The sequence below is a fragment of the Bos mutus genome, chromosome 8 (genome assembly GCF_027580195.1).
Source record: "Bos mutus isolate GX-2022 chromosome 8, NWIPB_WYAK_1.1, whole genome shotgun sequence".
NCBI lineage: Eukaryota > Metazoa > Chordata > Mammalia > Artiodactyla > Bovidae > Bos > Bos mutus.
The window spans coordinates 30196086-30218497 of record NC_091624.1 but is presented as its reverse complement, the minus strand read 5'-3'; the positions used below and the strand labels follow the sequence as shown (position 1 = coordinate 30218497).

At 38.3% G+C, this 22412-nt stretch overlaps 1 protein-coding gene and 1 long non-coding RNA gene across 3 annotated transcripts in view; one reads left to right on the top strand and one right to left on the bottom strand.

The window, feature by feature from the left end:
- The window catches only part of LOC138988959 (uncharacterized), a 71760-nt gene extending 68257 nt beyond the window's left edge, over positions 1-3503 (bottom strand). Inside the window, exon 1 of the long non-coding RNA XR_011465226.1 lies at positions 3422-3503. This is a non-coding gene — a long non-coding RNA (uncharacterized lncRNA). The remainder of the gene's footprint in view (positions 1-3421) is intronic.
- Positions 3504-3674: 171 nt separating this feature from the next.
- ERCC6L2 (ERCC excision repair 6 like 2) overlaps positions 3675-22412 on the top strand; it is a 156570-nt gene continuing 137832 nt past the window's right edge. For both annotated transcript variants that reach the window (XM_005895844.3, XM_070375322.1), the window contains exons 1-3: positions 3675-4100; positions 9072-9496; positions 21836-21955. In XM_005895844.3, the coding sequence (XP_005895906.1) occupies positions 4019-4100; positions 9072-9496; positions 21836-21955 (627 nt within the window). In that variant the 5' untranslated portion in view covers positions 3675-4018. The remainder of the gene's footprint in view (positions 4101-9071; positions 9497-21835; positions 21956-22412) is intronic.

Sequence of the window (22412 nt, the reverse complement as noted above, 5' to 3'; positions counted from 1 at the left end):
TCAGTTCAGTTCAGTTGCTCAGTCACGTCCGACTCTTTGGGACCCCATGAATCACAGCACGCCAGGCCTCCCTGTCCATCACCAACTCCCGGAGTTCACTCAGACTCGTCCATCGAGTCGGTGATGCCATTCAGCCATCTCATCCTCTGTTGTCCCCTTCTCCTCCTGCCCCCAATCCCTCCCAGCATCAGAGTCTTTTCCAATGAGTCAACTCTTCGCATGAAGTGGCCAAAGTATTGGAGTTTCAGCTTCAGCATCAGTCCTTCCAATGAACACCCAGGACTGATCTCCTTTAGAATGGACCGGCTGGGTTGCCTTGCAGTCCAAGGGACTCTCAAGAGTCTTCTCCAACACCACAGTTCAAAAGCATCAATTCTTCAACGCTCAGCTTTCTTCACAGTCCAACTCTCACATCCATACATGACCACTGGAAAAACCATAGCCCTGACTAGATGGACCTTTGCTGGCAAAGTAATGTCTCTGCTTTTGAATATGCTACCTAGGTTGGTCATAACTTTCCTTCCAAGGAGTAAGCGTCTTTTAATTGCATGGCTGCAGTCACCATCTGCAGTGATTTTGGAGCCCCCAAAAATAAAGTCTGACACTGTTTCCACTGTTTCCCCATCTATTTGCCATGAAGTGATGGGACCAGAAGCCATGATCTTAGTTTTCTGAATGTTGAGCTTTAAGCCAACTATTTCACTCTCCTCTTTCACTTTCATCAAGAGGCTTTTTAGTTCCTCTTCACTTTCTGCCATAAGGGTGGTGTCATCTGCATTAATAGGATTAGTGCTCTTGAAAAAGAGATACCACAGAGCTCTGTAGTCCATTCCACCATGTGAGGACACAGGAAGAAGGGGCCAGCTATGAGTGAAAGGGGGCCTTCACCAGAATAGAACCATGCCAACACCTTGATCTTGGGCTTCCCAGCCTCCAGAACTGTAAGAAATAAATGTCTGCTGTTTATAAGCTATCTAGTCTGGAGAATTTTGTCATAGCAACCAAAATGGACTAAAACATATACCTATTTTTTTCTTGAGCCTTTTTGCTAGATTAACTCACAATTTGGAAGTCACAATTTTGACTCCTGCAGTGGGAATATAAAGAAAGACTACTTTTTTTGTAAAACATTAAAAGGTTTAATCATCTTTCTCATGGGTCACTTTGATAGTCAAGTAATATTCTTTTGAAATGTCTATGCTACCATCATCTGTGTTTTTTCTCTTTTTGTAGTTTTTACATGCTTAATTTTGCTAGATACTACTTTGCCAACAGTTTTCACGTGTGATGTAGTTATCAATATCATTTATATTGACTTCAGGAATTCCTGAATGTTTTGCAAGTCTTTTAATTTCACTTTGGGGTATACTATTATAGTGTTGGATGTTTACAATATTACCACCTAGACAAAGACATCACTGTAATGGGCTGAGACAAACACTATTGTTAAATGGGGAAAGGAATGTTTGAGGGTGTCTAATTTTGTGAGGCATCTAATTCACTAAAACATATTTTTATGTCCTGATTATTTCTACTCCACCATGTATCATAACAATGGTGGTGAGATGAAAGAAGAAATAATCAGAAACTGAGGTTCCCTCTGCTTCCATTGGTCCTTACCAGGGAGGCCTGGCATACTACAGTCCATGGGGTTGCAAAGAGCTAGACATGATTGAGCAACTGAACAACAAAAACAACTGCCTTTGTTAGTCACTAGAGTGTTCCATCAACCAGATGATCCCTTTCCTTTAAATCAATATTTATTTCTAAAATTTTTGTTAAATCAGTGGACCTCTGGAAAAATATGACATTACATAACTAGTCATTTCAGTGGAGGGAAAAATCAAATGTCTTCTCTAATAGGTGTAGGACAAAAAAATAAGCTAGATTGGAATTTCCAATTGCTATTGATTTTAGGGACAAAATTTACAGAATTTAAGTAAAACAGATATATTTCATCAAGTCCAAGAATTTGTTTCTACATTTTAAAATTTCTAATATCAAGATGCATGTAATGACAGTAATAAGTTTTGTTCAGCTGCACCTAGAAAATATGTCTTACAATCTGTGCTGTTTAAGTTAGAACCTAGTCTAAAATTCTAATCTAAGTAATAATGCATTATCAACTACTGGCCAAAATATTAAACTGAAGCAATTGCTATGCAGAATGCAACTTTCAAGTGGACAAATTCCATTGATAACAACAGTATATTGCAATACTGCTACTGCTGCTGCTGCTAAGTCACTTCAGTCGTGTCCGACTCTGTGTGACCCCATAGACGGCAGCCCACCAGGCTCCCCTGTCCCTGGGATTCTCCAGGCAAGAACACTGGAGCGGGTTGCCATTTCCTTCTCCAATGCATGAAAGTGAAAAGTGAAAGTGAAGTCGCTCAGTCGTGTCCGACCCTCAGTGACCCCATGGACTGCAGCCTTCCAGGCTCCTCCATCCATGGGATTTTCCAGGCAAGAGTACTGGAGTGGGGTGCCATTGCCTTCTCCAAATATTGCAATACTATTCCTTACTAAATTCTTACTATGAGTAGGTATTGTTTTAGGTGTTGTATTTATTTTATTTAATTCTTACAATAATCCTTTTTAACGTGAACGTGAAGTCGCTCAGTCGTGTCCGACTCTGGACTGTAGCCTACCAGGCTCCTCTGTCCATGGGATTTTCCAGGCAATAGTACTGAAGTGGATTGCCATTGCTTTCTCCAAGGGATCTTCCCAATCCAGGAATCGAACCCCGGTCTCCCGCATTGTAGACAGACGCTTTACCGTCTGAGCCACCAGGGAAGTCCAATTCTTTTTAGGTGGATCACTATTATGAGTCTGTCATGGGTGAGGTCTTTGAAGCAGTGAGGATAAATGTCTCATCTCTAACCATATCTGAGGCCCAACATGTAACACATAGTTAATGGACGAATTAGATGTTTCTCTTCAATACAAAATTTCTACCTGCTGGTAAACAGAAACAAATGCTATTCTAGATGAAGCATTTTATGAAAACGTGCTGATTTTTAGTATCTGTCAAAAATAGATATCTATTTACAGATGAAATAGCCATAGTTTTCCTCATTAAGACGCTGGGGTAGGCAGAATAATGATCTCCAAAGATGTTCATATCTTAATCCTTAGAACCCATGAATATGTTATTTTATATGGCAAAGGAATCTTACTGATGTGCTTGAGGGTATAGATCTTGATAAGGGAAGAATATCCTGGATTACTGGAGGACCCAATTTTATCATGTGAGCCCTTAAAACCAAATAATCTTTCCCAGCTGCACTTAGAGGGAGACGTGACTATGGATCATCCCCTGGAGGAGGACATGGCAACCCACTCCAATATTCTTGCTTGGAGAATCCCATGGACAAAGGAGCGCGGGGACGATGGTCTCCTGCTAGGCCGTCACCTTTCTTACCGGTCCTTAAAAGACCCTCAGCAGGTCCACGCCCACGGCCACCTTCCAGCCTCTCTCTGCAGCCGCAACAGCCGCACAAGGCAGGCAAGCGACACCAAACCGCGCGCTACTTGCAACTATCGCGGATCTTTGTGTTGCATGCTTTCTAGTGGAAAGACGGCCTGAAGATCGCTCCGCCCATGTAAACCAAGATTTTGTTATCGTGAGATCCCGTGGACCGTAACGGAGCCAGTTCTCGCGGGATTTTCCGAGTTCGGGTTGGAAGCTACGCTGGGTTGCAGAGGGAGGCCCAACAGTGAGAGGCAGGAGGGTAAAGGGTCGAATAGGCAGCCTGTTGTCTACCCTCGCCGGCGGAGCTGCAGGCTAGTAGGTGAGCGCTGCCTTGCCAGCTACCATAGCGTCCTCCGGCTCTGCCGCTGTCGCAGAGGCCACCGTCCCTTCTCCCTGGACCCCATCAGGCTCCACCTTTGCTCCCTCCGTGCCGTGACGTCGAGCTCCAGGGGAGGGCGATGTACGGAGGGTGGCGGAAGGTGGAGTTTGCCACCCTCCGCCTGCTTACCTCCTCCTGGCGGTCCTCTGCCGCCTGTGGGGTGTTAAATGCAACCTGGCTGCCAAGCCCTTCCCCCTGGCCAGATGGATCAGTCTACCCCGAAGCCCCACGCGGAAACCAACAGCAAAGGTATAAGCTCCGAGCTCGCCTCCCTGCCCAGACACCTGTCTTGACTGTATAGGATTGGACCTGTTCATGCCAGTTCCCTTGGGGTCGGGGTTTTACCCTGTGGCCTCTGTGAGTGACAGCTGGAGATAGTGTACCCCCTCTAGAGCGGGGACTAGTTCTTTGTGATTCAGTGTTGAGAAACTCTGAAGTCAGACTGCCCTTGGATCTAGTGCTGGCTCTGACAGTCATTTGCTGAGCAACTTTGGGTAGTTTGCTCATCTGTAAAATTGAAATCATTATTGATTGAGTTCTTTTGACTATTAATTGAGATGGTGTCATGCAAAGCACTTAATATGACCCAGTGTCTGGCTCATAGTAAACATTAAGTAAATGTTTGGTATTTTTATTCTCTGTTGTATGCCTCAGTCCTTAGTGAATGGTAGGTTCATTATTAAGTAGGTGAATATAGATTGAGATTAGTTCAGTTTATTACACATTATATGTGATGTATTGAGTCAGGGTCACCTTTAATGGGTCACTAAGGGTGGTTTAGGGAGAACATGGTTATCTGCCACAAGTCATCTGGGATGTCTTGGGAGAACATGGTTATCTGCCACAAGTCATCTGGGATGTCCTCTTGCCCCCCACATTAATAGTTTTCGTTATTAATAGTGATAAAGCAAAAACTTACAGATATTGAATGCTTGTTCTGTGCCTAGAAATATGCTGATTGTTTACATGTTTTATTTTGAGCAAGATACTGATCTGATTAAATAGATGAGGAATATAGAACCAAACTTCAGAGACTTTTAAGTAACAAGCCTCAGCTCTGAAGACTAGAAATTGATGACACTATCACTCAGGGACCACAAATACAAATACCTTTAGAAACCTGGCAGGTAAAATAAGTAGATGAAGCTGCTGAGTGGAGATTATAGTAACTGGGATGTTCATATTTCATTTAAAAGGGGGCAGGGCTACTCATACTTCAGCCCCCTGATGTGAAGAACTGAATCATTGGAAAAGACCCTGATGCTGGGAAAGGTGGAGGGCAGGAGGAAAAGGGGATGACAGAGATGGTTGGATGGCATCACTGACTTGATGGACATAAGTTTGAGCAATCTCCAGGAGTTGGTGGTGGACAGAGAAGCCTGGTGTGCTGCAGTCCATGGGGTCACAGAGAGTCAGACACAACTGAACTGAACTGAGGGCTACTCAGTTCCAAGGAATTGTTCATTCATGTGTGTACTGGTACAGCCTGGTAGCTACAAGTTCAGATAGCTTGATTCACATCCAGGCTCTGACACTTTCTAGCTGTGTGACTGTGGTTAACCTTTATCTGTTTCACCGTTTATAAAAGGGAACTAATAATAGTATTTACATGAAGTAGTGAACAGGTTGTTGTAAGGCTTAAATGAACTACTATGTATAAATTGCGTGCATGGCACACATAAACCTCAAAATGTAAGCTCTGTATAAATATTTGTTAATCTGACAAGTATTTGAGTTTCAAACATTGTCCTCAGTGTCCAGAATTTGGCAGTGAACACAAATTGTCTCTACTCCGGGGAACTGAAGGAGATAACCAATAACAGATATTTCAATTTTTTTTCTGAAAATGAAATCAAGCAGAGTAAAGGAGGAGAGAGTGGCAGGGAGTGGTATGTTAGATTGAGTGATCAGAGAAGATACCTCTGAGGAGATGCCATTTGAGTAGAAGCCTGAATGAAGTGAGAGAATCAGTCACATTGGGATTTAGGGAGAGGGTTGGTGGGAGGAACAGAAATCTCAGGGACCGAAGATGGGAGTATGCTTGTCATGGTTGAAGAACAGCTAGAAGGCAAGTTTGGGATGAAATCAGGAGAAAGGGAGGAAATGAAGTTAAAGTGGACATAGGGACCAGATTGTAAGGAGCCTTACCCCCCATTCAGTCCAAAAGGAAATCGTCCTAATTTAAACTATTTGTTCTGGACTTTGAATGCTGAGAGATACTGCCCTAGATCAAACTTAACTGAATCTCCTTAGTTCTACAAGTTACCCAAACTCAGAAACCAAATATTAATAGATTTCTATAGATTGTTGTGTGAAGCCCATGAGGTTTTTGCACCTGCTATATGTACCCCCCGACTGACATTCTTTGCTTAAATTTTCTTCCTTTTTAAACTGTTTCTTTAGTCCCTCTTTCTTACAGCACTCTTAAAGTAACAATTTCACATGTGTGAACTTTTTAGTATTTGTCTCTCTCACTAGATATCAAAGTTCTATGAGATTCAGAATGTGTTTTTGTTAATATATTCAGCAAGTTTATTGAGTGCCTACTGTGTGCTGGCCCTGGGGATAAAATTTTGAACAATACAGACATTTTCTTGGAAAAGATACTATTTTCTAGTGAGAGAGGCAGATTTTTAAAAAGTAAACATGATAATTAAACATTGTGGTATGTGCTATACAGGCAGTAAAATACTCAGGTACAGAATAGTGGGGTACTTTAAATAAGATGATCAGAAACAAAATCTGTGAGGCAATGACATAACAATAAGTGAGAGAAGACCTGCTTAGTATGCTTGAGTCAAAGGGAATATTGATAGATTTTAAGTTGGAGAGGTAAGTAGGGGAAAATGATACAGGATCACGTAGACCATAGTAAGAAGCTTGGAGTTTATTCTTTCTGCAGTGGGTAGTTATTAAAAGATTTTAAATTAAAGATTTAGTGATAAATATTTTTAAGTAGTTGATACTGCAGCTATGTGGAAAATGGACTGTATTGGGGAGATAATGTCAGTGGAGAGAATGGGTAGAGAATTGAGTCCAAAGCAGTAATTTAGGAGAAAGCCAGACGTTGGCACATTATAGTCAGAACCAAATTCAGCCCAACATTTATTTTATAGATAAAGTTTTATTGGAGCACAGCCATATCCATTTGATTATGTGTCTGTAGCTACTTTTGTGTTACAAAGGCAAGCAACGGTATAACCTGCAAAATCTAAAATAATAAATAGCTAAAATCTGACTCTACAGAAAAAGTTTGCCAATAGTTATTTTGAAGAGTTGGTGGCATGGAGAAAAGGGATGGCTTTTTTTTTTTTTTTAAGTAGAACCACCAGGACATTCTGATGGATTGAATGTAGGGAGTAATATCAGAAGAGGAATAAGGCTGACTAAAGGTTTTCTACCTTGAAAAGTTGGCTGGACAGTGATTCCTTTTAATGAAATTGGGAAAAACTAGTTTCAAACAGAGTCGGACATGACTGAGCGACTTCACTTTGACTTTTCACTTTCATGCATTGGAGGAGGAAATGGCAACCCACTCCAGTGTTCTTGCCTGGAGAATCCCATGGACAGAGGAGCCTGGTGGGCTGCTGTCTATGAGGTCGCACACGACTGAAGCGACTTAACAGCGATTTCAAGCAAGGTTTAATGACTGTCATTTTTGACATTTTTCTTCTTCATTTTTATACTCATAGTGTGGTACAGTATCTGGTAAATAGCTGGTATTAAATCATATACATTGATAATAAATAAGTTAATGAATTAAACCTCTAAAAAATTACAAGGCATATGCCGGATAGGCAGACAAATCATATGAAACAAGTAATGTGTTAAGACTTACCTTAAGGTTTAACATAGGTTTTAAGGTTCAGATAGTACTGTTATGAAAATAGGGCCCATTGACTTATCTCTGTATAGTGAATCGGAGTGTTATTTTCACATTAGGACGTTTTTAGAAGAGTGTAATAATTCTCAGACAGTTTGAAAGCAAAATTAGAGTGGGAGAATAAATTTTTTTTTTTTGCTGTGCTTCTGATTGTTATATAAAAACAACTTTATCAAAGTTAGAATAATGGTTTTACTTTTGAGGAACAACTGATGAGGAATAGCATAATGAGCTATTCTTACTGAAGAGAATATAGACATACTAGTTATGATCATGAATGGTATAAAAGCCTAATTCAGAATCATTAGAAAGACCCTGGGGAACTACCAATGATCATATGATCTCTGCGAGAAATATATGAAAAAAAAATAATTCCTAGTATTCTTACAATTGTGGCCATACAATTCCTCTGGAGTTCTTGTTATATGACATTCCATTAGGAAAATTATTTTTACTTAATTTCCTCTATTTGGCACATTTTAATTGTACCAATATTATACTCTGTAGAGGCTTCCCTCCCCACTCCATAGTACTGTATTTTCTGAATACAAAATAAAATAGCTGTACAGTTAAGCACAGAATGAATTCATACATAGAGAGAAGTCAGACTTTTCAAAGGATAATGAAATGATAGCAGAAAGAGATCTTAGAATTCATCTCATTCTTAAGAACTTCAGCTTTTCAAAACCTTGAATGGAAAAAGCTGTGACAGAACTGGTACATGTCACTCTGCTGTTGAACTGGAGATTCCCTTGATTAGTCATATACAAATTCAAGGAACGTTTTAGAAACAGCCGTATTGACAATGAGAAGAAATAGCTTTGTTCAGAAAAAGAAGATGGAATAACTAAAAAAGCAGACAGAAGAATCACAAAAATACAGCTGTTCAGAGGATTTTAGCTTACCTATTACCAAGTCCTATTCACAGTTATTCTGCCATATTATGAATGTTATTCATGATGTTCATGAGTCATCATGAATATTTAACTAAGTGGTTCTTAATCCTGGCTGGGCATCAGAATCACCTTTTGAATTCAGCAATAATAACCAACCACAATAATAAAACCAAATGCCCATGACCCATATCCACCTAATCAGAATAAATAGATTAAACATGTATGGGGAGATTATGACACACAGGGTGAGAAAAACTGGAAATAAATTATATACCCTTTATTATGATAATATACTTTAGGAAAATACCTATAATTTGTCTTGTTTCAGATTTTGGGAAGGGTATTTATATGAGGAATATTTTTTTCTCATAGAAGTGGATAAATCAGGTGTTACTTTAAAAGTTAGATTTGGAAAGTTTATTTTCTCCTTTATTATTGTAGATATATGGCATCCAGGAGAACGATGTCTTGCCCCTTCTCCAGATAATGAAAAACTTTGTGAAGCAAGCATAAAATCTATCACAGTGGATGAAAATGGAAAGTCATTTGCAGTCATCTTATATTCAAATTTTCAAGAAAGGAGAGTACCTCTTAAGAGACTTCAAGAAGTGAAATCTGTTAAAGATTGCTCCAGGAATTTTATATTTGATGATGAAGATTTGGAAAAACCTTATTTCCCAGACCGAAAATTTCCATCGTCAGCTGTTCCTTTTCAATTATCTGAAAATGGAGACTCTATTCCTTATACTATCAATAGGTATTTAAGAGACTACCAAAGGGAGGGAGCCCAGTTTCTCTATGGACACTTCATCCAAGGAAGAGGATGTATTCTCGGTGATGACATGGGACTTGGAAAAACTGTACAGGTATTTACTTACTTTATAATTAAAATTTAATAAAGTCATACATATTATGTCATGTGTATTACATACATGAGTGGATACCATCTGCAAATTTCTGTTTGTATCCCAGAACTTATTATAATTATTTTGTGTGTGTGTTTGTCTCACACAGTATCTTAAGGATGGTGTTTAGTCAATTTTTTAACCTCAGTACTTATTTAGTACTATGAAATACATTATTTAAAGTAATGTTTTAGTATAATTTGACTTGTTTTGACCTTTGATAATGTTAATACTAAGATAATAGTTATATTTAGATTAACCTAACTTTCTTAGTGATACCTTATGGAAGGAAAGTATTCTGACATTTGTTAAGCTACACAGCGTGGTTAAACTTTCTGCAGGCCTTTTGTCATATTGTTTGGAGTTTATCATAGCAGAAGTTTCTTAGTCTAGGATCTCTGGGCCACTAGGAATTCAGTTGGTGGACTTTAGAGAGGCCTCTTGTTTCTCTAAAATGTGTGCCAGAATTAGCACATGTATATACTTTTCTTCAGATAGGCTTATGTTAGGTATCTATTGCCGTATAACAAATTATTCCAAGATATAGCAGCTTGAAACAATACACATTTATCATGTTACAGTTCTATGGATCAGGAATCTGGGTACCATTTAGCTGGGTCTTCTGGCTGAGTTTCTCTTAAGGCTACAGTTATTTCAAAGTTAGACTAGGGAGTATTCACTTCCTATCTCGTGTGGTTGTTGCAGGGTTCAGTTCCTTGTGTGTTGTTAGACTGAGGTCACTGTTTCTGCATGAGCTATTAGCAAAGCCCTCCCTTGGTTGCTTGCCACCTGGGCCATAGTGGGCATGAAATATAGTTGTGGATACCAAGAGGTGGGAATTTTTGGGAGCCTTGTCAGAAGCTATATACCACAAAGGTTTGTAATTCAGAGGATTAGAGTTCTGAATCTAGACTTTATACTAAGCAATCACTCTGCATTTTCAGGAGTGTTTGTCTAGTGTGTGATTAAGTCTTTTTGTGTTTCCTTCTTTACAACTAAATTTAAGCTATTTTTTTTTCATGACAGTTCCATTGTTAGTGGAGTTCAGAGGTAAGTGAAAAATTAAATTCACTTTTATTTTCAAATCAACAGTTGAAAATAGCCAAATAATGGCTATGTTTTAAGTTCTGGTGTAAAAAGTTAGGGTAAAATTAAGTCCCTCAATAATCATAGTATATTACTTTTAGCCGTACTCTATTTTCCTTTAATCTTAGGCAATGCACATAGTTTGAGACTTGCACATTGAAGGTGTTAAGTAATTGCTTGTGGAATAAATGAATTTACTTTCTCAGGAGAATAGGTTCAAAGAATAAAGAAAAGAGCCTTTGGGAAACTACCAGCTGTGACCGAGATAGGCAGGTGACTACTAGAGGAAAATAAATAATAAAGCCCTCTGTGACTGTCTTTACATATACTTTTACTGTTTGTTCCATGCTAGAATGTTCTTTCCAACATGATTTTGACTAGTCAATGCCTGATCATCTTCAATATCAGAAACATGAGGTGCCACATCTGCTATGTGAAGATGGTATTATGCCTTCGAGCAGCCGAGGAAAGATAACATTTTTCAAACTGTAAAAATTGTCTTTGAATCTTTGATTTTATATTCATTGATATCATAAAAAATGTCATTACTATACATTTTTAAAATATAGGTATAGGAAACCTCAACCCTGCGACAAATGGTGGGATTGCTGATAATTACAGCTTTCTTTGGTTATTATCAATACCATCTTTTGCATGATATGATCTTTAGTTGATTCAAAAGCTATACAAAAATTTGAAACTTCTTTAGATCATAAGTCATGTTGTTCCCTCAGGAATATAGTAATGAAGAAAATAATCATATTTTCTTTATTTTCATTCATGGAGAAAATGCCATAATACCCAATGTGAAAGGTTAATTAACCTCCAGAGCCACAAAGCTTTTAAAGCAGAAACAAAACTGTCCTAGCATTTTGAAGGTAAATTGCTTTTCTCATTTCAGCATGTATTAACAGTCCAGATTTTAGGACTAGAACTTCGTAAGGATAAACGGGCCAGGTGCCCTTTCAAAATAACACGTTGTTTCTGTTGTTACTTAAACCAAGCAAAAATCATCGTACTTTGTTTGATTCCAAAATACTCTCTTACCTTTTTATCTCCCAGGAAGATGAAAAATAAGGAATGTAGGCTTTTAAAAAAAAGTATATAAGAAGTAGACAATTTTTGCTATGCCTTCTGTTGGTCTGAGAGAATGTTTGTTGCCTTACTGCCCCATCTCTGATTTATGCTGATTTATGTGTGTGTGAGAAAAAACAGACTATAAAAACGTTTGCCTGACAGAGTTTCAGAGGAATGTTTGTAAAAACAAAGCTTTTCCAGAGTGATGCATCAGTTCTGAAATGCAGTTTTTGCCCTTTTTCTATTCTGTAGGTGGCTGATTAAATAGTCTTTTGTTCTTTTCATCTTTAACCATAACTTTAGAACTACTGTATTCCACATTAAAGCAGATTCTCTTTTTTTTTCTTTCAGATTAGTTTTGTAAACTAGCATTGTAAATATGTTGTTCACTTCTGTGAATTAAGGTTTTGATAGACCTCTACTGTGCTAATATGAGTGATAGAGAGGACTGCTAAGCTGCTAAGTCGCTTCAGTTGTGTCCGACTCTGTGCGACCCCATAGACGGCAGCCCACCAGGCTCTGCCGTCCCTGGGATTCTCCAGGCAAGAACACTGGAGTGGGTTGCCATTTCCTTCTCCAATAGAGAGGGCTAGATCTACACAAAATTATGTATTCCCTTTGCTCTCTTGGAGTTGTGCTCAAATGACAGTTTCCCAGTTTCCTTTTCCCAGTCCCAAATGACTGGTTTTCCAGTTCCCCTTTCTTCTCTTGGGCTTGTCAACAAAGATGAGGGTCGAAGTAATTAGTGCTGTTTACACTGCTGGTTGGAGAATGGCAACCCACTCCAGTACTTTTACCTGGAAAACCCCATGGATGGAGGAGCCTGGTGGGCTACAGTCCATGGGGTTGCTGAGGGTCGGACACGACTGAGCGACTTCACTTTCACTTTTCACTTTCATGCATTGGAGAAGGAAATGGCAACCCACTCCAGTGTTCTTGCCTGAAGAATCCCAGGAACAGGGGAGCCTGGTGGGCTGCCGTCTCTGGGGTCGCCCAGAGTCGGACACGACTGAAGCGACTTAGCAGCAGCAGCAGCAGCACACTGCTGGTACATAAACTCCATCTGTGCTGTTCTTTCCATTCTCCCTATGTCTATCTGCTTTTTGGATGTCGACACATTGCTGCTACATTACCTTAAAATAATGAGGTAAAAAGTTTGTCAGTGATTTTACGTTAACTCCTCTAGTTACGTGTATTCTCAAATAAATTCAAATTTATTTTCATTTCAAGTCACTTTTTGGGGGTAGGTAACTAATCTGTTAGGAAGGAGTGTGGATTATTTAAAAGGGATGCAAAGGTTTTTCTTTAAAATTTTTAATGTATTTAGTGAATTAAGTATGGGAATTCCCTGTGGTTAGAATTCCATGCTTTCACTGCCAAGGGCCTGGGATCAGTCTCTGGTCAGGGAACTAAGATCCCATAAGTAGCATGGCATGGCCAATAAATAAATTAAAGGGATGTAAAGATTTTTCTTTAAAATCACTAATGTATTTAGTGAATTAAGTAAAGCTAATCCATAATTAGAGCTTACAAATTTAATCACTTTTATGGAACTTCTTCTAAAGATGAGATTCTTCAATAAAATAGGCATTTTATATATCTTTGTTTCATGGAATTTGACAAGTTAGAGCTAATATTTTATATCATGTTAGATGAGCAGATTGAATTATGAATTGTCATGGTTAGAAATATATAGGAATACCTCAGAGATATTGTGGGTTCATTTCCAGATCACTGTAGTAAAGTGACAGCATAATAAGGCAAGTCACAAGAATTTTTTGGTTTCCTAGTATACATAAAAGTTATATTTACACTGTGTTATATGACCAACCTAGACAGCATATTCACAAGCAGAGACATTACTTTGCCAACAAAGGTCCATCCAGTCAAGGCTATGGTTTTTCCAGTGGTCATGTATGGATGTGAGAGTTGGACTGTGAAGAAAGCTAAGCCCCAAAGAATTGATGCTTTTGCACTATGGTGTTGGAGAAGACTCTTGAGAGTCCCTTGGACTGCAAGGAGATCCAACCAGTCCATTCTAAAGGAGATCAGCCCTGGGTGTTCTTTGGAAGGACTGATGCTAAAGCTGAAACTCCAATACTTTGGCCACCTCATGCAAAGAGTTGACTCATTGGAAAATACCCTGATGCTGGGAGGGATTGGGGGCAGGAGGAGAAGGGGACGACAGAGGATGAGATGGCTGGATGGCATCACCAACTCGATGGACAAGAGTTTGGGTGGACTCCGGGAGTTGGTGATAGACAGGGAGGCCTGGCGTGCTGCAATCCATGGGGTCACAAAGAGTCGGACACGACTGAGTGACTGAACTGAACTAATAGCCTAGTAAGCATGCAATAAATAGCACTGTGTCTAAAAAAATGATGTCTATACCTTAATTTAAAAAATACTCTGCCACTGCTTTTGTTGTTGTTCAGTTGCTAAGCTGTGGCCTGCTAAGCCTTCTCCTCCTGTCCTGAATCTTTCCCAGCAATCAGGGTCTTTCCCAGTGAATCACCTCTTTGCATCAGGTGGCCACACTGTTGGAGCTTCAGCCTCAATCCTTCCAGTGAATATTCAGGACTGATTTCCTTTAAGATCAACTGATTTGATCTCTTTGCAATCTAATGGACTCTCGAGAGTCTTCTCTAGCATCACAGTTCAAAAGCATCAGTTCTTCAGTGCTCAGCCTTCTTTATGGTCCAACTCTCACATTCATACATGACTACTGGAAAAGCCATAGCTTTGACTATATAGACCTTTGTTGGCAAAGTAATGTCTCTGCATTTTAATATGCTAAGTTTGTCATAGCTTTCATTCCAAGGAGCAAGCATCTTTTAATTTCATGGCTGCAGTCACTGTCCACAGTGATTTTGGAGCCCAGGAAAAGAAAATCTGTCAGTTTCCACTTCTTCCCCATCTGTTTGCCATGAAGAGATGGGACCTGATACCATGATCTTTGTTTTCTGAATGTTGAGTTTAAGCCAGCTTTTTCACTCTCCTCTTTCATCCTCATCAACAGGCTCTTTAGTTCTTCTTCACTTTCTGCCTTTTGAGTGGTATCATCTGTATATCTGAGGTTGATATTTCTCCTAGCAGTCGTGATTCCAGCTTGTGATTCATCCAGCCCAGCATCCGTTTAATATTTTAAATCCTTTGCTGTCATTTCAACAATCTTCACAATACCTTCCCCCAAATTAGATTCCATCTCAAGAAATCACTTTCTTTACATAAGTAATATGAAGCACCTCCTCATCCTTTGTGGTTTTCTCATGATATTGTAGCAATTCAGTTACGTCATCAGGCTCTAACTCTAGTTCTTTTGGTATTTGCACCACATCTGTAGTTACCTCCTCCACTGAAGTCTTGAACCATACAAGAATCATCCATGAGGATTGTAATCAACTTCTAAATTCTTGTTAATGTTGATATTTTGACCTCTTTCCATGAATCATGAATTCTTAGTGGCATTCAGAATAATAAGACCTTTCCAGAAGGTTTTCAATTTACTTTGCCCAGGTCTGTCAGAGGACTCACTATCTATGGCAGCTATAACCTCATGTAGTATATTTCTTAAATAGACTTGAAAATTGAAATGATTTCTAATCTATGGGCTGGAGAATAGATTTTGTGTTAGCGGATATAAAAGCAACACTGATTTTATTGTACATCTCCACTAGAATTCATGGGTTAACAAGTACATTGTCGATGAGCAGTAATGTTTTGAAAGGAAACTTTTTTTTTCTGAATGGTAGATCTCAACAGTGGGCTTAAAATACTTAGTCAGCTATGTTGTGAACAGATGTGCTGTCATCCAGGCTTTGTTATTTTATCACTAGAGCATAGGTAGAATGGATTTGGGCTTCCCAGGTGGCACTAGTGGTAAAAAACCCACCTACCAATGCAGGAGACTTAAGAGACACAGGTTCAACCCCTGGGTTGGGAAGATCCCCTGGAGGAGGACATGGCAACACACTCCAGTATTCTTCCCTGAAGAATTCCATGGACAGAGGAGCCTGGCAGGCTACAGTCCATAGAGTTGCAAAGAGTCAGAGATGACTGAGGTGACTTAGCACACATGTGCACAGAATAGATTTATCATCATTCTTAAGGGCCCCAGAGTTTCCAGAATGGTAAATGAGCATTGGCTTCAACTTTAAGTTACCAGCTGCATTAGCCCCTAAGAGGCTCAGCCATTCCTTTGAAGTTTTGAAGCCTGGCATTACTTCTCCTCTCTAGCTATGAAAGTCTTAGATGGCATCTTCTAATATACAGCTATTTTGCCTGTATTAAAAATCTGTCATTTAATATAGCCACCATCATTAATTAGTTAGCTAGATCTAGGTGTTTTGCTGTAGCTTGTGCATTAGCACTTGCTGCTTCACCTTGCAGATTTATGTTATGGAGATGGCTTACTCTGAAGCATCCTCCCTTCTCTCAGCCTTCATAGAAGTGAAGAGAGCCTTGCTCTAGATTAGGCTTTGGCTTTAAGGGAGTATTGTGGCTTGTTTGATCTTCTATTCAGGTCAATCAAACTTTCCTCTGAATATCAGCTGTAAGGCTGTTTCATTTTCTTGTCATTCATGTGTTCACTGGACTAGCACTTTTCATTACCTTCAAGAACTTCTCCTTTGCATTCACAACTTGGCTGTTTGGTGGGTTTCTTGTTGTTGGTGGCTTTTGACATGCATTCCTCACTGAGCTTAATCATTTTTGTATTTTGATTTAAAGTGAGACATGAGTGACTCTCCCTGTCACTTGAACCCTTAGAGATAATTATAGGGTATTAACAGGCCTAATTTCAATATTATGTCTTGGAAATGACCAGGCAAAAACTGTTAAAGCTTGGCTGAGAAGTTCTGATTCATCTGCTGTCTTCACCAGACATTGCACCTTCAGATTTCCATTTATTTTAGACTATACAAAATTTTCTTAATTGAAAAAAAATTCAGTTCTCTGTAAGGCTAAAAAAGACACCTGCAATAGTTCATTGCTTTAAAAGGTAAAAAGTTTTGGGAAGACGAATTAAATTGCCTGAAAAATGGCAGAAGGTAGTGGAACAAAATGGTGAATTCATTTTTCAACAAAGTTCTTGGTGAAAATGAAAAAAATATGTCTTTTTTTTTACTTAAAAAAACTGAAGGAACTTTTGGACAACCTAATATATATATATACATATATATATAAAACAGAAACACACTCTGAGACATGGAAAATAAACTTATAGTAACCAAAGGGAAATAAGAAGAAGGAGGGACAAAATAGCAATATGGGATTGATTAACAGATACAAACTACTATACATAAAATGGGTTTCTCAGGTGGCACTGGTGGTAAAGAACCTGCCTGTCAATGTAGGAGACTTAAGAGACAGGGGTTCAATCCCTGGATCGGGAAGTTCCTTTGGAGGAGGGCATGGCAACCCATTCGCGTATTCTTGCCTAGAGAATCTCATAGACAGAGGAGCCTGGCAGACTACAGTCCACAGGGTTGCAAAGAGTCGGACATGACTGAAGCGACTTGGTACGCACACACACATACATACATAAATAAAGCAACAAGGATTTACTGTTTAACACAGAGAAGTCAAGAAATACCTGGAGTAACAGGCAAATTTGGCCTTAGAGTACAGAATGCAGCAGGGCAATGGCTAACAGAGTTTTGCCAAGAGAACTTACGGGTCATAGCAAATACCCTCTTCCAACGACACAAGAGAAGACTCTACACGTGGACATCACCAGATGGTCAATACTGAAATCAGACTGATTATATTCTTTGCAGCCAAAGATGGAGAAGCTCTATACAGTCAGCAAAAACAAGACCGGGAACTGACTGTGGCTCAGATCGTGAACTCCTTATTGCCAAATTCAGACTTAAAGTGAAGAAAGTAGGGAAAACCACTAGACCATTCAGTTATGACCTAAATCAAATCGCTTACAATTATACAGTGAAAGTGACAAATAGATTCAAGGGATTAGATCTGAAAGACAGAGTACCTAAAGAACTATGGATGGAGAGTCGTGATTGTACAGGAGGCAGTGATCAAGACCATCCCCAAGAAAAAGAAATGCAAAAAGGCAAAATGGCTGTCTGAGGAGGCCTTACAGATAGCTATGAAAAAGAAGCGAAAGGCAAAGGAGAAAACGAAAGATATACCCATCTGAATGCAGAGTTCCAAAGAATAGCAAGGAGAGATGAGAAAGCCTTCTTCAGTGATCAGGGCAAAGAAATAGAGGAAAACAATAAAATGCGAAAGACTAGAGATCTCTTCAAGAAAATTAGAGATACCAAGGGAACATTTCATGCAAAGATGAGCTCGATAAAGGACAGAAATGGTATGGACCTAACAGAAGCAGAAGATATTAAGAAGAGGTGGCAAGAATACACAGAAGAATTGTACAAAAAAGATCTTCACGACCCAGATAATCACGATGGTATGATCACTCACCTAGAGCCAGACATCCTGGAATGTGAAGTCAAGTGGGCCTTAGAAAGCATCACTATGAACAAAGCTAGTGGGGGTGATGGAATTCCAGTTGAGCTATTTCAAATCCTGAAAGATGATGCCGTGAAAGTGCTGACTCAATATGCCAGCAAATTTGGAAAACTCAGCAGTGGCCACAGGACTGGAAAGGTCCGTTTTCATTCCAATCCCAAAGAAAGGCAATGCCAAAGAATGCTCAAACTACCACACAATTGCACTCATCTCACACGTTCAAAATTCTCCAAGCCAGGCTTCAGCAATACGTGAACCATGAACTTGCTGATGTTCAAGCTGGTTTTAGAAAAGGCAGAGGAACCAGAGATCAAATTGCCAACATCCGCTGGATCATCGAAAAAGCAAGAGAGTTCCAGAATAACATCTATTTCTGCTTTATTGACTATGCCAAAGCCTTTGACTGTGTGGACCACAATAAACTGTGGAAAATTCTGAAAGATGAGCATACCAGACCGCCTGACCTGCCTCTTGAGAAACCTATATGCAGGTCAGGAAGCAACAGTTAGAACTGGACATGGAACAACAGCCTGGTTCCAAATAGGAAAAGGAGTACATCAAGGCTGTATATTGTCACCCTGCTTATTTAACTTCTGTGCAGAGTACATCATGAGAAACACTGGGCTGGAAGAAGCACAAGCTGAAATCAAGATTGCCAGGAGAAATATCAATAACCTCAGATGCAGATGACACCACCCTTATGGCAGAAAGTGAAGAGGAACTAAAAAGCCTCATGATGAAATTGAAAGAGGAGAGTGAAAAAGTTGGCTTAAAGCTCAACATTCAGAAAACAAAGATCATGGCATCTGATCCCATCACTTCATGGGAAATAGACGGGGAAACAGTGGAAACAGTGTCAGACTTTATTTTTTTGGGCTCCAAAATCACTGCAGATGGTGACTGCAGCCATGAAATTAAAAGACGCTTAGTCCTTAGAAGGAAAGTTATGACCAACCTAGATAGCATATTCAAAAGCAGAGACATTACTTTGCCAACAAAGGTCCGTCTAGTCAAGGCTGTGGTTTTTCCAGTGGTCATGTATGGATGTGAGAGTTGGACTATGAAGAAAGCTGAGCGCCGAAGAATTGATGCTTTTGAACTGTGGTATTGGAGAAGACTCTTGAGAGTCCCTTGGACTGCAAGGAGATCCAACCAGTCCATTCTAAAGGAGATCAGCCCTGGGTGTTGTTTGGAAGGAATGATGCTAAAGCTGAAACTCCAGTACTTTGGCCACCTCATGCGAAGAGTTGACTCATTGGAAAAGACTCTGATTCTGGGAGGGATTGGGGGCAGGAGGAGAAGGGGATGATAGAGGATAAGATGGCTGGATGGCATTACCAACTCGATGGACGTGAGTTTGAGTGAGTTCCGGGAGCTGGTAATGGACAGGGAGGCCTGGCATGCTGCGATTCATGGGGTCGCAGAGAGTCGGACACGACTGAGCGACTGAACTGAACTGAACTTAATAGTTATTTCAGTATGTAAAATTTCTGTTTCTTGTTTCATTGTTGGTAAGTTCTGGTTTTCCATTTCACCTGAAATTTCATAGGTATTAACATAACATTGTTTATTTTGTACTATACATATTTTGTGTGTGTGTTTGCCTGTTATCTTAGTTTCTCTTTTTCTTTTTATCAATTTTCTAGGGAGTTATCACTTTAAAAAATCTTTTCATAGTATGGTCATTTGGCTTTGTCAGTCCTTTTTATTTTATGCTTTTTCATGTTTTATAATTCTATTTTTGTGTATTTAAGTTTTCTTAAAATTTAAATAAAATTTTCATTGAAATAAATTCTGTTATTTTTATAAATTTTTCAGATCTATGGTTAGGTATTTTATTAACAGCTCCTTTTATGTCCTAATGTGTGTCCATATGCATTTAAGTCCATAAGGCATGTATTTAAGTGTATTTCATAAGTTTAATATGTGATTATTACACACTGTTATTCATCTTAAATATTTTCTAATTTCCGTTGTGAATTCTAGTTTAAAATATATTCCTTACTTTTCAAATATTTGGGGATTTTCTATTTTTTAAAATTTCTTATACTGTGACCAAAGAACATAATCTGTATGATTTTTGTCTATTGGACGGATTAAGATTTGTTCTATGACTTTCCATATCAATTTTGGTAAATATTTTATGTGTACTTTAAGTATAAAGTATGTTTTGCTATAGTTTACTATCGTCTTTCAGATGTATATTAGGTCAAGTTTGTTTATCATTTTACTAATACATTCTATATCTTTACATTACATTATTTCAAAATATATCACTGTGCTTATGAATTTGTCTACTTATTTTGTTTCAGTGGATTTTTTTTCTTTAATAATTAACACTTCTTATAACTTGCAAATGAAATAATTTTTATCAATATCGTGTCCCTCTGTAATTTAGTAATGCTTGATGGCTCAGAGTTTAAAGTGTCTGCCTGGAATGTGGGCAACCTGGGTTCAATCCCTGGGTTTGATCCCTCGGTCGGGAAGATCCCCTGGAGAAAGAAATGGCAACCCACTCCAGTACTCTTGCCTGGAGAATCCCATGGAGGGAGGAGCCTGGTAGACTACAGTCCATGGGGTTGCAAAGAGTCGGACACGACTGAGCGACTTCACTTATCTGATATTAATATAACTATATTAACTTTCTTTGGTTTTTGTTTGCATGATCTATCTTTTTTTTCATTTTTTTCACTTACAATTTTCTCTATGTCTTAGGTTTTTTGTGTGTAAAGCACACATGTTTTGTTTCTGAAAATCTTTTGTCTTTTAATTAAACTATTTAGTCTACTTCCATGTAATTCACATCCATGTAATATCAAATAAAAAATTTAAAATAAATCTAAATAGGTGATTTATTTTAAATTTTTTATTTGATATTGGAGTATAGTTGATTTACGATGTGTTAGTTTCAGGTGTACAGAAAAGTGGTTCAATTATACATTTACATATATCTAAATATATTTAGATTTAAACCTACTGTTTTACTATATGCTTTTTATTGATTGCATGTCATCTATTCATTTTCATCCTCTTTTTGTGTAGATTGTTCATATTATTCTATTATTCTTCCCATAGCAGATTAGTAGTTACACACTTGTATTTTTCTCTAGTGATTACCTTAGGTATTGTAATATGCATCCTTGAGTTACCTATATTTATTGGATACAGAAAAATAGACAAACTTATTAACCAAATATTATTCCCTTAAGGAGTTTGTTTTCTACAAGGAGAAAGGAATGTACATAGTTTATTGTAATAGCCAATAATGAAGAGATAGATTCCATGAATAGAAATACATAAGAAAATATCTCAGCTAATGAGACTGAGAAAGAATTCGTAGAGTGCACAACATTGTAAGTCAACTATACTTCAATAAAATATATCTATTTAAAGAATTATCATGGAAGAAATGGCAGTGTGAGGATTTTTGTTTTACTGCATTCAGTGGTAACTTTTATATTATATTTTTGTTTATTAATGCAAATAAAGAAAACCAATATTAGTGATTCATATTGTTTTTCTTCCTAGCAAATCTATTTGTACACACTCATATTCTCCCTAATTGAGTAGCTGTTCATGTGAGTCATAAAATTTTGTCCATCACAATACACAGTGATTAAAACTGTTGGATTTTTTCCTGCCTAGGTTATTTCATTTTTAGCTGCAGTTTTGGGTAAAAAGGGAACTCGTGAAGATATTGAAAATAACATGCCAGAGTTTTTACTGAGAAATATGAAAAAGGATCCCCCTTCTACAGCAAAAAAGGTAAGATATCTAGAAATGTAAACTTTATGAAGCTGGTATTGCAAAGGTGTATAGAAACTTTGAAACATTACACATTATAGTATAAATTTAAAACGAATTTATAGACACTAAATGTTTGTTTTATAAACCTAATTTCTGAAGGATTACCAGTTTCATCCTTAAATTAGATTTGATTTACTCTCAAAATAGTAAAATATAGTTTGTTTGAATTTTGGGGAAGCTTTCAATCTTTTGCTTGTCAAAATTTTCAGTTAATTTGATTAATTTGTTAAATTTCCATGAATGTGTATGTAAAGTTAATTGAAGTCCATTGTATTGTTTTATTTATTTGAGAATGAAAAACAGACAGTTGTAGATATTTCTATCAAAGTTATATCCTGATGAAGTTGCTTAGCAAAATAACCACTTCCTGAAAATATGAAACAAATCTTCCCTGAACAAGGGCCATTGAAGTTGG